The sequence below is a fragment of the Coregonus clupeaformis genome, unplaced genomic scaffold, assembly GCF_020615455.1.
Source record: "Coregonus clupeaformis isolate EN_2021a unplaced genomic scaffold, ASM2061545v1 scaf0199, whole genome shotgun sequence".
NCBI classification, from domain to species: Eukaryota; Metazoa; Chordata; class Actinopteri; order Salmoniformes; family Salmonidae; genus Coregonus; species Coregonus clupeaformis.
In genome coordinates this window covers 394,750-411,957 of record NW_025533654.1, presented here as the reverse complement: position 1 = coordinate 411,957, position 17,208 = coordinate 394,750, and the positions used below count along the sequence as shown (strand labels likewise).

At 46.0% G+C, this 17,208-nt stretch overlaps 1 protein-coding gene across 1 annotated transcript; it reads left to right on the top strand.

The window, feature by feature from the left end:
- The first annotated feature begins 12,906 nt into the window (after positions 1–12,906).
- LOC123484113 (calcium/calmodulin-dependent protein kinase type II subunit alpha-like) lies at positions 12,907–16,105 on the top strand. The gene is made up of 2 exons (XM_045214126.1): positions 12,907–13,021; positions 15,870–16,105. Exons 1-2 carry the CDS (start codon positions 12,907–12,909, stop codon positions 16,100–16,102), a joined length of 348 nt encoding a protein of 115 aa, XP_045070061.1. The 3' UTR covers positions 16,103–16,105.
- The last annotated feature ends 1,103 nt before the right edge of the window (positions 16,106–17,208 follow it).

Sequence of the window (17,208 nt, the reverse complement as noted above, 5' to 3'; positions counted from 1 at the left end):
GTAGGCGCCCTACTTACCCAGAGCTTTCTGTCGTTCACCTAACCTTGCCTGTTTGTTTTCCACAGGTTGCACTCGTTCCCAGCATAAGGCGCTGGTAGATTCAGGCGCAGCTGGGAATTTTGTAGATCGCCAGTTCTGTGTAGAGTTAGGGATTCCCCTCCTTCCCGTTGATAAGCCTTTCCCTGTTCATGCCCTAGATAGCCAGTCCGTTAGGTTCTGGGTTGATTAGGGGAGGTCACAGCACCCCCTTAAGATGATGGCGCAGGAGGGTCATGAGGAGACGATTCAGCTCTATCTGATTGACTCTCCCTGCGTATCCGGTAGTGCTGGGCCTTCCCTGGTTGATGACCCATGACCCTACTATTTTGCTAGCAGAGAAAGCTCTTAAAGGGTGGTCTGCCCAGTGTGAGGGGGCGGTGTCTGGGTGTTTCCATAGGGGCGACCTCGGTGGAAAGTCCGAATCTAATGCCAGCACTGCATATTCCCCAAGTATGAGGATTTGAAACTGGTGTTTAGTAAAACTAGGCGGCGCAGCTGCCGCCTCATAGACGGGGGATTGTGCGATAGATCTCCAGTCAGGAGCAGCTCTCCCGCTGGAGCCATGTGTATCCCTTGTCTCAAGAGGAGAGGAAGGCAATGGAGACGTACATCGCTGAGTCTCTGAGACAGGTATACATACGGGCCTCCACTTCACCCGCTTCCTCGAGTTTCTTTTTGTGAAGAAAAGGATGGAGGTCTGCGCCCGTGTATTGATTACCGCGGTCTCAATCAGATTACGGTGAAGTACAGCTATCCACTTCCTCTGATTGCGACTATGACGGAGTCATTGCACGGTGCTGCAGTTCTTTACAAAATTGGATCTCAGGAGCGCATATAACTTGGGTGCGCATTAGAGAGGGCGATGAATGGAAGACAGCGTTTAGCACGACTTCCGGACACTACGAGTATCTAGTCATGCCATATGGGTTAATGAATGCTCCCTCAGTCTTCCAATCCTTCGTCGATGAGATTTTCCGGGACATGCAGGGACAGGGAGTAGTCGTGGTACATCGACGATATTCTGGTGTACAGTCCTACCCGAGCAGAGCATGTAGCCCTGGTGCGCCGAGTATTGAGGAGGCTGTTGGAGCATGACCTATATGTCAAGGCAGAGAAATGTCTGTTCTTTCAGAAGTCGGTCTCCTTTCTGGGTTATCAGTTGTCTGCGTCAGGGGTGAAGATGGAGGTAGACCGGGTGTCTGCTGTGCGTATGGCAGACCCCAACCACTGTGAAGGAGGTGCAACAGTTCTTGGGTTTTGCAAATTATTACCGGAGGTTTATCCGGGGGTTTGGACAGGTGGCAGCTCCCATAACGCTCTCTGTTGAAGGGGGGTCCGGTGCGCTTGCGGTGGTCAGCTGAGGCGGACAGGGCTTTTGGGAAACTGAAGGACCTGTTTACCTCGGCGCCGGTGTTGGCGCATCCGGATCCCTCTTTACCTTTCCAAGTAGAGGTGGGACGCGTCAGAGGCCGGTATAGGGCCGTTCTTTCCCAACGTTCTGGCACACCACCTAAACTCCGTCCCTGTGCGTTTTATTCTAAAAAGCTCAGTCCGGCGGAGCGGAATTATGACGTAGGGAGACAGGGAGCTGTTAGCCGTGGTACAGGCCCTAAAGGTGTGGCGGCATTGGCTCGAGGGCTCAACACCCTTTCCTCATTCTAACTGACCATCGTAACCTGGAATACATCCGGGCAGCTAGGAGACTGAATCCTCGCCAGGCCCGCTGGACTATGTTTCTAGCCCGGTTTGTGTTTAAAATCACTTACATCCCTGGGTCCCAGAACGGGAAGGCAGATGCTCTGTCTCGGCGGTATGACGCGAGGAGAGGTCCGTTGAGCCCACGCCCATACTACCAGAGTCTTGTCTGGTTGCACCGGGTGGTGTGGGAGGTTGATGCCGAGATCGAGCGGGCGTGCCACCGACCCAAGTCCTCCACAGTGTCCAGTGGGTCGGACGTACGTTCCCGCTCGAGGTACGCGATCGCCTCATTTGTTGGGCTCATCGTCCCCTCCTCTGGACATCCGGGTATCGGGCCGGACAGTTCACTGCCTTAGCACGAAGTACTGGTGGCCAACGTTAGCTAGGGATGTGAGGATTTATGTCTCCTCCTGTTCGGTGTGTGCCCAGTGTAAGGCGCCCAGACATTTGCCCAGGGTAAGCTACAACCCCTGCCCGTTCCACAACGACCCTGGTCCCACCTCTCGGTGGATTTTGTTACCGACCTTCCCCCTCACAGGGGAATACTCACCATCCTGGTCGTTGTGGATCGGTTCTCGAAGGCCTGTCGTCTCCTTCCCATGCCGGGTCTACCCACTGCCCTACAGACCGTGAGGCTCTGTTTACCCATGTCTTCCGGCATTCACGGGGTACCCGAGGATAAAGTGTCTGACCGAGGCCCCCAGTTCACCTCCAGAGTGTGGAGAGCGTTTATGGAACGGTTGGGGGTTTCGGTAAGCCTTACCTCGGGTTACCTTCCGGAGAGTAATGGGCAGGTTGAACGTGTTAACCAGGAGGTGGGTAGGTTTCTGAGGTCTTATTGCCAGGGCCGGCCGGAGGAGTGGGCGAGATACGTTCCTTGGGGCCGAGATGGCACAGAACTCTCTCCGCAACTCCTCCACCCAACTAACCCCCTTTCCAGTGTGTGTTAGGTACCAGCCGGTTCTGCACCTTGGCCACGAGAGCCAGATCGAGGCCCCTGCGGTGGATGAATGGGTGCGGCGCTCGGAGGAAACATGGAACGCTGCCCACGTACATCTGCAGCGGGCCATCCGTCGGCAGAAAACGAGGCGCCCGATCTCCACCGCAGTGAGGGGCCTGTGTACGCACCTGGAGATCGAGTCTGGCTCTCGACCAGAAACTCTGCCCCTCCGCCTGCCCCTGCCGGGAAGCTGGGTCGGCGGTTTGTGGGGCCATTCAAAGTCCTGAGGAGGTTGAACGAGGTGTGTTACAGGTTAGAACTGCCCTATTGACTATAGGAATATTAACCCCTCGTTCCATGTGTCTCTCCTCAGGCCGGTGGTAGCTGGTCCACTCCAGGAGTATGAGATAGAGGAGACTCCTCCGCCCCGTTGGACATCGAGGGGCTCCGCGCTACACTGCGAGGTCCATCCTTGATTCGAGAGCGCCGGATGGGGGGTCTTCCAGTATCTCGTGGAGTGGGAGGGGTACGGCCCGGAGGAGCGGTGCTGGGTGCCAAGGAGGGACATATTGGACCAGTCCCTGCTGACCGAGTTCCGCCCGGGGTCATCCTACGCGCCCTGCTCCGCGTCGTCCGGGTCGTCCCCGAGCCCGGGGTCGGCGCACGGCTGGAGCCGCGCGTCAAGGGGGGGGTACTGTCACGGTTTCGGCCGAGGCTGCTCCTCCTCCTTGTTCGGGCAGGTGTAGTGTATTAAGATTATGTCTTTGTTAAATGTTTTTCATGAAGAAATGGAATGTTGTTTATGTTAGTATCAAGAGGGAATGTTTTTAGTGTAACGCCGCATACAACAGACAGGAAGTGTGTTGTGGACAGGGGAGACTGGTGATTGGCCAGAAGAGGGAGCATCATTGTTTATAAATAGGGGGGAAAACGAAAGAGAGGGCAGAACGAGCAGCCATTCTGAGGCGTCGCTCTCCGGGTGTCATGTCACCTGTCACTCATACTGAAGCTTGTGATCTGAATAAACCTTATGATCAACGTTCAGTATGAGCAGACTCCTTTTGTTCATCAGCAATAATTGCCACCACTCATCCGATACGATAAATGGCGCCCAACGTGGGGCTGGTCTGCGCCTCTTCTTTGTTTCAGTCAACCGCCAGGCTAACTCGCTTTGAAGCATGGCCAAACAAGGGTGAGTTTTTCTTACCGCTTCGGAGCTTGTTAGATTGGATACGACTTGTGTACACTGGAGAGATGTACCATTACGACCGTGCCTCGGGTGGCGTTATTGCTGTTGACTGGGAGTCTGAAAAATATTCTAAATTTGGTTGATGTGTAAACGGTAAAGTCTAGAACAAATGGATTGGTAGAGAATAAAGGCTGGAATACGTATGCATATTTAGGGCACCGTGAATCTGGTAAAGACCTCGAAGCGAGGCGATTCTTTAGGAATGGGCCATGAAATCCTTGCAACGCGTTCGGTGGGGTAAGGTTGATTCTGGGAATTATAAGCTGGACGGATTATATGTATGTTATGCTCATCTTATAGTTGACGAAGTATATGTGTGGGATAACCTCTCTATGATTATCCAGAACTTACGGCAGCATAAAGTTAGACGGGGGTAATTGGGACAATGATTTGGCCACGGTGCAGGTTACTTAGGGCTGGGTAGGCCGCAGTTAGCTAAAGGCTAAGGCTAATGTTAATGCTAAATGGGAGTGTGTTTCATGCTACATGGTACATGGCGGCTAATGCTAAATGCTAATTGTGTTGTGTGCTACATGCTAATGTATCCTTAGAGGTCCCATTGCGATGGACTAAGCCTCTTAAAATATGTATGTGTGTGTAGAATGTAAAGTTCTACGCAAATGTGAGCTCTGTTATGTGTAATTGTGTGAGTATAAGGTATAAAATAGTGAAGCTGTAGCGTAATGCTATCGTTCTATTGTCCGGGAATCGTATCATTGAATGCATTTGCGCATGCGTTTAATTTTGCGACACTACACTACAGAAAGGGGGAGTTTATGGCACGAGATTAGGACACGTTTTGGTTTACGGCACTAAACTACACCACGAGGGGATGCTAAAACTACGACATGCGGTTGTGCTAAGCCTACAAAGGGGATTGTGGGTAACGTGTCATATTTCTGGGGGGCTGCGTGTCGCAGGGGAGAAATAGACAGAAAGAGAAGATATATTTTGACACGAGTATTCTAGTTTAAACGGCGGCTGGTTAAAGATTAAACTTGTTTTGTGACCTATTGAATTTATACATTAAATATATGTTGGCGAAGTATAATGAATTAAATTAAATGACGGATTAAAATAAAATAAAATAAAATTTGAGCGATCTATTTAGTTCTGAGTTTAGTCTTAGAGTGAATAATGTAGAAGGAACGAATATTGAATGGTTGGAAATACTCAGTAATTGCATTAACTACTAAAATGTTATTCTGTGTCTTTGTTCTTCTGTCATGAGAGGAACGATAAGCGAGGGGAGAGAGGAGATACAGGAAGTTATGACGTACACGTCACGTGACGCGGCAGAGGATCAAGTCAAAAAAAGGTTTTGAGACTGTTACAAGATATGTGATGTTATGACAATTTTACATAGGCTTGGCAAATACTATTTCATTAAAAATTGCATTTTGGAGGCTATGTGCATCACTGGGGTTTGATTGGAGTTGTGTTGGGAATCAAGGACTGACATTATTCTGTAAATTTAAGATAATTAGGTGCTGATAGAGCAAGGGGTTATGGGAATTGGAGTAATGGTAGGGTTACAGGCTTTGTTTTTGGGATTGCTTTGAAGTTGACTAGCTTACATTTACTTGCATTTGATGGGTTGTGGTAAGATAGCCAACACTAATTGATAAATTGGTGACATAGGATATAGGAATAAAAATTGGTTTTAATTATTCAGGATTTTTAATTGATTTATTTAAAAAAATATAAGCGTTCCATGTTTCCTTTTTTGGAGTTGTTAGGTTATATTAATAATTAGAGGGGGGAAGCCATAGGCTATACAGTCTAAAATAAAATAATTCACGATAAAGGAATATAAAAGAGTAGTTACAATTGGGAGAAAGGACAGTAAGGCTATATGAGGGTGATTACACCGATTGATATGGTATAAAATGGTAATCCTTTAACTAAAGTATTGCGAGGTTATCCGGCAAGTGAAACAAAAGTTGCCCTTCATTCTCAAACAAAAACTGATAAAAGATTCCAGCGATAAGATAAACAAAGCTATAGAGATAAGGCTAAGGGAGTAGAGCTTAGGGATGTTTATCCTCAGCTTCCGGTGATCATCCAGGAGGGTGATTGTTGCATCAGAGATGAAGATGAATAATAGATAGAGGACAAGCAGAAACGACGATGAAGATGAATCAAAACTCCAGAAGGAAGAAAATGTGATGTCTGGAAGAAAAGAGGGAGGTTAAGGAGGATGGAACTTAAAGAAGATGAGGATGATGAAGATGAGAGTGATGATGAAGAGGTCATGGGTGGAGATGACTCTGTGATCAGAAGGAAGTTGGCAAGAGAGGAAAGAAGAAGGATACTAGAGATTTGATCTCTGATGAAAGCAAAGATGAAGAAAGCGATGAAGATTTGGAGATTAAAGGTGCTTTATGTTCAAGAGGATTTTATCCTACAATGACTAGCAAAGAAGAAATAGAGATATAGACCGATGTTTATCATGCCTGGATAAAGCAAATAGTTTAGAAGAAGTAACACAGCTGAAGATACAGAAGAGGAGAAACTGCTGAGAAAAGGATCCCAAGAATTGGAGAAGAAGAAAGAACAGGACGAAGAAACTCTGAGAAAACTCAATCATACAACTGGTGGAGAAAAGAAGCTTTGGTTATGAAGAATCAGAGTGAACCAAATCAACAATCACTGTTACAGCTTCAACTGAACAATATCAAATGCAATTGTACCAGCCAAGGGGGGTACCAAATGTTCCATATCCACAGCCAGTTTCTGGACCGACACCGAATTACAGAATTGGAGAGGAAGAGGACGAGAAGGCTTAGAAGGAGGAGGAAGATTTCAGCTACACTTCCAGCAACTTTCAGAAGACTGTTATAATTGTGGACAGATTGGGTACTTTACCTGTGAGTGCAACAAGTCAGGAGGAAAAACAGAGAACATTTTTAAGGAAGATACAGGGGCAATTCAAGATCACCTGTTCTCCAGGTGAACCCTAAAGATTCTAGAGTGCCTAGAAGATCCGGAAGGGGGGTGTCAGCTGATAGCACCGATTAGAGAAGAAGAGAAAATAGCTAACAATTGAAGTAAAAACAGGACTATGAGAAGTGATAGTGAATAGTGTAAAAACTTATCTGTGTTCAGCCTAAAGAGGTTAAACATCTCACTATGTAAAATTAACTAATTAGGATAGGGATTTGAGGTAGTAAAACAGTTAAGTACTCTTAGGGAACCAATTGAGCTATGCTATAAGAACTCAAAGAGAAATTAAAATAGACATACGCATATTAGAAGATACTGTTATTGCAGTGTTGGGAAGAGATGCATTGTTTAAATTGAATTTTACAATAAGATGTACACTAGACGACTGTCTGGTAGAAGATTTTAAAAAGTAGGGTTTTTGGGAATCATATTGGCTTAAAAAGATAATATCATAGGAAGGATGATAATCTATGATTCTGCCTATTAGACAATCTGTCTGGAAAAAGTTAAAAGGGGTGACTGTTATTCTAGGTTACATTCTTACACCAAGGGATTTCAGGCTAGGCTAAAAGGTGTTTAGACGTTTGCCAAGTCTGTGTGTAAGAAAGTCAGAAGCAGGTGGGGACTTTCCCTATCACATATTCTAAAAATTTGGTGGTAAAGGGATTTTGTGAATAAATCAGTGGAAAAAGTTAAAGGTTATGAGAGAAAAGATTAGATTAAAATAAGTTAGGAGGACTAGGTTGAAGGAACTCTAAGACAGTAAGCTAAGTTTCAAAGTTAGTAGTAAGAGAGAGAACAATGGTGAATGACACTTTAGAGTAGGAAGATCAAGGTAATTATAGGTGTATTTTTTATAATCAAAAGTTTGAAAAAGTGACACTAGTGGTGATAGATGGAAGTACAAGCAAAGACAACTTTTCTTTGGGGAAACTAGAAGTAACTAAGGACATTAACACTTCAGTCTATTATAACAACAGTGAGAAGCAATTTAACTCTTTCAACATTGATAGTTATTAAAGCCATAAATATATCGCATTTGATTATAAGGGAACCAATACAGCACCAATTTTAGGGGAAAGAATACTTATTAGGGTTAGGATGGGGACGTTTCTCCCATATGAAGAGATAATTATGGAGAATAAGTATTGTTATCAGGACCAGATGTAGAAGCGGTGTCCCCTAGTCAAAGGAGGGATAGTTTGTACAACGATATGAAGTGGAAGAGGTTAGGAGTGACTGTTCACTTATTTGGCGTAATGTTACAGAGAAAGGTCAGGGAGAATATATGTGTACTTATCTAGTGCAAGCATTAAAATTTGTTCCGGTTAAGAATTATTGGTTAAAAGGCTATGTAATTCATAAAGTAACGCTTATGATGGAAGATTTGAAATCTGTTGAAGTTCCACAGGCACCAAAGGAGTTCAGGAAGAATATGTTACAGTAGTCACTCCAACAGTGAATAATACACATAGGATATTGGTAACTTTGCCACTAGAAATAATTAAGGTTGATACATCAACTAAATCAACTACTTTAATGGTAACTTTGGAAGGGATTAATGATACGATGGCAATGGCAAATCTTAGGAAGTATGACATCGACAACAACTTTTCTGAAATTAAATGGGGAATTTTAGACTCAGGGGTTATGTTACGGATGGAGAGTGCTGTCAATTATAGTACGAATAGGGTTAAAATAGGAGAACAGATAGTAGTAGAGAGAATATAGATTCATTTTACTAGGAGTCTAAGCAAGTCTAAGAAACGGTAGATCTGTTCTATATGGGACGGTGAGGAACAGGCAGAGGTTGGAGGAGACCAGCCGGAGCTTGCCGAGGAGTCCTGTTCTGTGCACAGATCGTTCAGGCGTCAGGAACCACGGTATGCCACCAAAAGCGTTGTCGCACAAAGGCCAGGATCCGACAGGAGCCCAGTTGGCAGGCAAGCCTGGAGGAGTGGGCTCCAGGACCAAGGAGCGGACAGCATCAGGAACAAACATCTGGTTATTTGGGCCCCCCCCCCCTCCGGGATTCGGCTGGGAATGCTGTGCCTACCGGACCTGCTCCGGGGGTGTAGCCACGGGGCTATAGCGGCGTGACAGCGCATCTGGCTTGGCATTCTTGGATCCCGGTCGGTATGAGAGGGAGAAGTTGAACCAGGTGAAAAGCAGGGCCCACCTAGCTTGCCTGGAATTAAGACGCTTGGCGGTGCGGAGATATTCCAAGTTCTTGTGGTCTGTCCACACAATGAACGGATGTCCCGCCCCCTCCAGCCAGTGCCTCCACTCCTCCGCCATCTTCACCACGAGAATCTCACGATTCCCCATATCGTAATTCCTCTCCATGGTGTTGAGGCGATGGGAGAAGAAGGCGCAGGGATGTAACTTGATGTCCAGGGCCGAACGTTGGGACAGGACCGCCCCCACTCCGACATTCAAAGCATCGGCCTCCACCACGAACTGGTGGGACGGGTCAGGATGATCCAAGATGGGAGCAGTGGTGAAACGGTGTTTGAGGTCCCGGAAAGCCCGGTCAGCAGCTGGGGACCATGTAAACGGAACCTTGGGAGAGGTGAGTGCAGACAGGGGGAAGCCAGGTGCTGTAACCCCGGATAAAGTGGCTATAAAAGTTGGCGAACCCCAGGAAACGTTGCAGCTGCACTCTGGACGAAGGCTGGGACCGGGACCAATCCACCACCACTCTCACCTTCCCGGGATCCATCTGTACACTCCCTGCAGCGATGATGTATCCCAGGAAGGGGATGGTGGAGCGATGGAATTCACATTCACAAAAAGCTGGTTCTCAAGGTGTTGGAGGACCTGGCGGATGTGGAGCACGTGTTCTTGGGCAGAGCGGGAGAAGACGAGGATGTCGTCGAGGTAGACGAAGACGAACCGGTTCAAGATGTCGCGGAAAACATCATTAACCAGGGCCAGAAACACAGCTGGAGCATTGGTAAGGCCAAATGGCATGACCAGATACTCGTAGTGACCGCTGGCCATGTTGAAGGCCATCTTCCACTCGTCCCCCTCCCGTATCCGCACCAGGTGGTAGGCGTTCCGTAGGTCCAGCTTGGAGAATACGTTGGCCCCCTGGAGCGGCTAAAAGGCAGAGGAGATGAGTGGTTGCGGGTAGCGGTTCTTCACCGGGATGTCGTTGAGGCCCCGGAAGTCGATGCACGGGCACAGGGTTTTGTCCTTCTTCTCCACAAAAAAAGAACCAAGTGCTGGCGGGGGAGGCAGAAGGATGATGAACCCGGCAGCTAAGGAGTCCTCAATGTAGGTCTCCATAGCCTTGGTCTCCGGACCCGACAGCGAGTACAGTCGTCCCAGGGGCAGAGTGGTGCCTGGGATAAGGTTGATTCCGCGGGAAGCGAAGTGGCCCCGGCCTTACTGAACACCTCCCGGAGGTGCTGGTACTCCGAAGGAATGGCGGAGAGGTCCGAGGCAACTTCCGAGCCCCCAGGAAGACGTCCCGGGGCAGGCTGCGCTGTCTTCAGGCAATGAGCGTGGCAGAACAGGCTCCAGCCCATGATGGCACCAGTAGACCAGTCCCCCCACCCCACCCCACCCCACCCCACCCCAACCCCCTCTTTTACACTGCTGCTACTTGGTTTATTATTTATGCATAGTCACTTTAACTCTACCCACATGTACATATTATCGCAATTACCTCGACTAACCGGTGCCCCCGCACATTGACTCTGTACCGGTACCCCCTGTATATATCCTCCCTACTGTTATTTTATTTTACTGCTGCTATTTCATTATTTGCTATTTTTATTTTTTTCTTAAACTGCATTGTTGGTTATGGGCTTGTAAGAAAGCATTGTATTCAGCGCATGTGGCAATTAAAATTTGATATGATTTGATTTGAATAAAGGGGTTGTGTCGCTGGAGCCAAGAGATACCCAATACCACGTGAACCTGAGGAGACCTAATTAACAGGAATTGGATCGTCTCGCTGTGGTTCCCTGATACTCGTAGGTTGATGTAATGTATTTGTATTTTGTATTGTTTTAGTGTGTATTTGTACTGTGGCTGTGTAATTGCCTTTACCTGGCCTGGGACTACAGGTGTAAATTAGCTTATGGCTAACCCTGGCACATGGATGTTGCATTATTGTAATATTGATTAATGTGCATTGTCCCCTATAAATGAATAAATCATACATGAATAAAAATGCTGTGCTCCTCCTATACAGTACCATAATGAGAACTGGAAACACAAGCAGAGAGATCCACTGCTCATTTATACACTTGCATGCAATAAACAGAGATGTTAACACTGGAGAGTGAAGACATAGAGGGAATGGGACGCATCAATAAAACAAAGTCACTCAAATTCATTGTCATTTTTTAAATCCACAACAAATCTTTATCAGAAGAACACACCATTTAGTGTAAAAACACCAATCTAACTTATTGCAGAACATCCTGGGGCAGTGTTAGTGGTCTGTTATAAATAGCGTCTTACTCTGAAGTAGGCAGAATACTGTAGTTTACACTGTCTGTTGAAAGTAAGTTAAACTGCTCTAACAAGCAAGAGGGGGTTTGTATTGATAACACTAAACAGTGGGGAAGATATATGGTAAATACCGACAGTCCTGATTGGAAGAATGTAAAGAAGTGCTTTGATGCTCCTCCCACAACCAGTATTATGTTCTATTATGTACATATTTATGTTAGTATTACTTTGATTACTTGATATTTCTGATTGGACTCTTGTTATTATTAAATGATTTATGTACTGCATTGTTGAAGGAACATTGTTGAGGGAGCAGTGTTGACGGAGAAGTGTTGAGGGAGAATTGTTGAGGGAGAAGTGTTGAGGGAGAAGTGTTGAGGGAGAATTGTTGAGGGAGCAGTGTTGAGGGAGGAGTGTTGAGGGATGTGTATTACATTGAAATAGAGAAATGGCAGTTTGCTGCCCTAGTCATATCATCACATAAGGTAAGTGGCTATTCAGACCAACGGTCAGCCATTTAATCATTTAAACCTGTGAGGGCAAAGTATGGTTTCCTCTGTTGTCTATGTTAAATGTGCTCTTGAGGCGCCATGATCATGTGGTAGTGGATTATCAATCTGGAAGACACCATAAGATATTCATTATCAAAAAGAACATTTCACGCTTAGTGAATGCTTTCCCACATCTCATGATCCAATGTGTTTCAAGTTAACAAACACATAGATATATTGGCATTATAATTCCCCTTCAAGGATACATGGTACATCTTTAATGTTTAAATCATAGCTTTCATGTCCGGGTTCAGAGAATAAACTGTATGGCTGTGTGCAGCTGTAAGGTATACTGTAAGTCTAACTGAATAAAAAAAGTGGACGTTAATGCGATTTGCTTGTGAAGGAGTTGAGAGGAGCCGTAAACTGATTTCAAGTAAAGAGATGAGATGTGGCGGGCAGGAGGGCTCAAGGTTCCTCAGGCAGGACGGTGGGCATCCCTCTATGTCCCCACGCAGCCTCATGGTCACCCACCGGTGTCACTCAGAGAGACGTCTCACTCAAACCCTCCTGCTCTGGAGTTCAGCTGGGGTCAGAGGTGGAGACGAGAGGTTAACTGACTTAATTCAAAAACAAATAGTAGGGAATAAGAGAGATGAAATAGAAAGATTGAAAACTGACCCTTATTACAGAAGCCCATGCCTGTACAGCTACAGAATCTCTGGCATTGAGTACTAGAAGGTCTTCATGAAATTGCTACATCTCCTACCCGATGGCAGTCCTACATGAAATTGCTACATCTCCCACCTGATGGCAGGCCTTCATGAAATTCCTACAACTGCCACCAGATGGCAGGACTGATCTGAGTTGAGTGTCTCCAGTATGGATAGTAAAGGAGAGGTGAGGAGACACTCACCAGACTGGCTTACTTGGTGATGGCGGAGGGTGATCCAGAGCGGTGGAAGTGGACTTTCTGCCACTTGCCGTCACGGCGATGCCAGATGTGTGTCTCCTCAGACTGGGCGGTGCGCAGTATGCTGTTGGTGTTGATATACTGTGTGATACGGATGTACGCGATGCAAGCAGCTTCCTCCCCGACCAGGTGGATGTGGGGGTTCAGGATGGTGGTGTGGACAGGCTTACTGTTCTTAGACCACACTGGGGGAGGAGTAGCATACACACAAGACAACAGTCAGTCAATGAATAAGTCATTCTATGACTGCAAGAGTTTTCACAATGGTTTATGATTAGGTATGCTATATTATTAAAATAAAATAAAATGTTATCTGTCACATGCTCCGAATACAACAGGTTTAGACTTTACAGTGACATTTTTACTTACGAGACCATTTCCAACAATTCACAGTTAAAATGTAAGACAAATATTAGCTAAATTAAAAGGAAGTAGTGAGACAATAAAAACAACGAGGCTATATACTAGGAGTACCAGTACTGAGTCAATGTGCAGGGTACGAGGTAGTAATGAGGCTATATACCAGGAGTACCAGTACTGAGTCAATGTGCAGGGTACGAGGTAGTAATGAGGCGATATACTAGGAGTACCAGTACTGAGTCAATGTGCAGGGTACGAGGTAGTAATGAGGCTATATACCAGGAGTACCAGTACTGAGTCAATGTGCAGGGTACGAGGTAGTAATGAGGCTATATACCAGGAGTACCAGTACTGAGTCAATGTGCAGTGTACGAGGTAGTAATGAGGCTATATACCAGGAGTACCAGTACTGAGTCAATGTGCAGGGTACGAGGTAGTAATGAGGGTATATACCAGGAGTACCAGTACTGAGTCAATGTGCAGGGTACGAGGTAGTAATGAGGCTATATACTAGGAGTACCAGTACTGAGTCAATGTGCAGGGTACGAGGTAGTAATGAGGCTATATACCAGGAGTACCAGTACTGAGTCAATGTGCAGGGTACGAGGTAGTAATGAGGCAATATACTAGGAGTACCAGTACTGAGTCAATGTGCAGGGTACGAGGTAGTAATGAGGCTATATACCAGGAGTACCAGTACTGAGTCAATGTTCAGGGTACGAGGTAGTAATGAGGCTATATACCAGGAATACCAGTACTGAGTCAATGTGCAGGGTACGAGGTAGTAATGAGGCTATATACCAGGAGTACCAGTACTGAGTCAATGTGCAGGGTACGAGGTAGTAATGAGGGTATATACCAGGAGTACCAGTACTGATTCAATGTGCAGGGTACGAGGTAGTAATGAGGCTATATACTAGGAGTACCAGTACTGAGTCAATGTGCAGGGTACGAGGTAGTAATGAGGCTATATACCAGGAGTACCAGTACTGAGTCAATGTGCAGGGTACGAGGTAGTAATGAGGCTATATACCAAGAGTACCAGTACTGAGTCAATGTGCAGGTACGAGGTAGTAATGAGGCTATATACCAGGAGTACCAGTACTGAGTCAATGTGCAGGGTACGAGGTAGTAATGAGGGTATATACCAGGAGTACCAGTACTGAGTCAAAGTGCAGGGTACAAGGTAGTAATGAGGCTATATACCAGGAGTACCAGTACTGAGTCAATGTGCAGGGTACGAGGTAGTAATGAGGCTATATACCAAGAGTACCAGTACTGAGTCAATGTGCAGGGTACGAGGTAGTAATGAGGCTATATATCAAGAGTACCAGTACTGAGTCAATGTGCAGGGTACGAGGTAGTAATGAGGCTATATACCAGGATTACCAGTACTGAGTCAATGTGCAGGGTACGAGGTAGTAATGAGGGTATATACCAGGAGTACCAGTACTGAGTCAAAGTGCAGGGTACAAGGTAGTAATGAGGCTATATACCAGGAGTACCAGTACTGAGTCAATGTGCAGGGTACGAGGTAGTAATGAGGCTATATACTAGGAGTATCAGTACTGAGTCAATGTGCAGGGTACGAGGTAGTAATGAGGCTATATACCAGGAGTACCAGTACTGAGTCAATGTGCAGGTTACGATGTAGTAATGAGGGTATATACTAGGAGTACCAGTACTGAGTCAATGTGCAGGGTACGAGGTAGTAATGAGGTTACATAGTAGGAGTACCAGTACTGAGTCAATGTGCAGGGTACAAGGTAGTAATGAGGCTATATACTAGGAGTACCAGTACTGAGTCAATGTGCAGGGTACAAGTTGGTAATGAGGCTATATACTAGGAGTACCAGTACTGAGTCAATGTGCAGGGTACGAGGTAGTAATGATGCTATATACTAGGAGTACCAGTACTGAGTCAATGTGCAGGGTACGATGTAGTAATGAGAGTATATACTAGGAGTACCAGTACTGAGTCAATGTGCAGGGTACGAGGTAGTAATGAGGTTATATACTAGGAGTACCAGTACTGAGTCAATGTGCAGGGTACAAGTTAGTAATGAGGCTATATACCAGGAGTACCAGTACTGAGTCAATGTGCAGGGTACGAGGTAGTAATGAGGCTATGTACTAGGAGTACCAGTACTGAGTCAATGTGCAGGGTATGAGGTAGTAATGATGCTATATACTAAGAGTTACTACCTCGTACCCTGCACATTGACTCAGTACTGGTACTCCTAGTATATAGCCTCATTACTACCTCGTAACCTGCACATTGACTCAGTACTGGTACTCCTAGTATATAACCTCATTACTACCCCGTACCCTGCACATTGACTCAGTACTGGTACTCCTAGTATATAGCCTCATTACTACCTCGTACCCTGCACATTGACTCAGTACTGCTACTCCTAGTAAATAGGTTCATTGTTGTTTTTATTGACTCACTACTTTCTTTTTATTTTGCAAATATTTGTCTTACTTTTTAACTCTGAATTGTTTGAAATGGGCTCGTTGGTAACCATTTCACTGTAGTCTAAACCTGTTGAATACGGCACGTGACAAATAACATTTTATTTGATTGATTTGAGAATATGGCATACCTAGTCATAAACCATTGTGAAAAGTGAAAACTCCTGCAGTCATAGAATGACTTATTCATTGACTGACTGTTGTCTTGTGTGTATGCTACTCCTCCCCCAGTGTGGTCTAAGAACAGTAAGCCTGTCCACACCACCATCCTGAACCGCCACATCCACCTGGTCGGGGAGGAAGCTGCTTGCATCGCGTACATCCGTATCACACAGTATATCAACACCAACAGCATACTGCGCACCGCCCAGTCTGAGGAGACACACATCTGGCATCGCCGTGACGGCAAGTGGCAGATAGTCCACTTCCACCGCTCTGGATCACCCTCCGCCATCACCAAGTAAGCCAGTCTGGAGAGTGTCTCCTCACCTCTCCTTTACTCTCTATACTGGAGACACTCAGCTCAGATCAGTCCTGCCATCTGTTGGCAGTTGTAGGAATTTCATGAAGGCCTGCCATCAGGTGGGAGATGTAGCAATTTCATGTAGGACTGCCATCGGGTGGGAGATGTAGCAATTTCATGAAGGCCTGCTAGTACTCAATGCCAGTGATTCTGTAGCTGTACAGGCATGGGCTTCTGTAATAAGGGTCAGTTTTCAATCTTTCTATTTCATCTCTCTTATTCCCTACTATTTGTTTTTTAATGAAGTCAGTTAACCTCTCGTCTCCACCTCTGACCCCAGCTGAACTCCAGAGCAGAGGGTTTGAGTGAGACGTCTCTCTGAGTGACACCGGTGGACCAGCCGGCTGTATGGGGACACAGAGGGATGCCCAACGACCAGCCTGAGGAACCACGATCTCGCCCGCCTCCCGCCCCCCCACGTCTCATCTCTTTACTTGAAATCAGTTTACGCTCCTCTCAACTCTGTTAGAAGGAAATCGCAGCAACGTCCAACCTTCCCTCCCCAACAAGAATTATCCTGAGCCACACCCCTTGTCGACCAAAAAACACCACAGCACCACCCCTAAACATCTTCCCATGCTCTAAAGCACTCGCAGTAATCGCCACCTACAGTTTTCTTAAACTTGACTTTTTAATTCAGTTAGACTTACAGTACACCATACCGCTGCACACAGCCATACAGTTTATTCTCTGAACTCTGACATGAAAGCTATGATTGAAACATTAAAAATGTACCGTGTATCGTTGAAGGGGAATTATAATGCCAAAATATCTATATGTTTGTTAACTTGAAACACATTGGATCATGAGATGTGGGCAAGCATTTACAAAGCGTGAAATGTTCTTTTTGATTATGAATGTCTTATGGTGTGTTCCAGATTGATAATCCACTACCACATGATCATGGCGCCTCAAGAGCACATTTAATGTAGACAACAGAGGAAACCATACTTTCCCCTCACAGGTTTAAATGATTAAATGGCTGACCGTTGGTCAATCACACTTGACTATTTTCCCCCTTACTAGCTCTGACTTTGCTGTTAGCTA

Coding starts and splice junctions, on each gene's coding strand:
- LOC123484113 (XM_045214126.1), top strand. CDS start 12,907: ATGCAAGCAGCTTCCTCCCCGACCAGGTGGATGTGGGGGTTCAGGATG. Junction 13,022..15,869: donor AGCATACACACAAGACAACA/GTCAGTCAATGA, acceptor CTCCTCCCCCAG/TGTGGTCTAAGAACAGTAAG.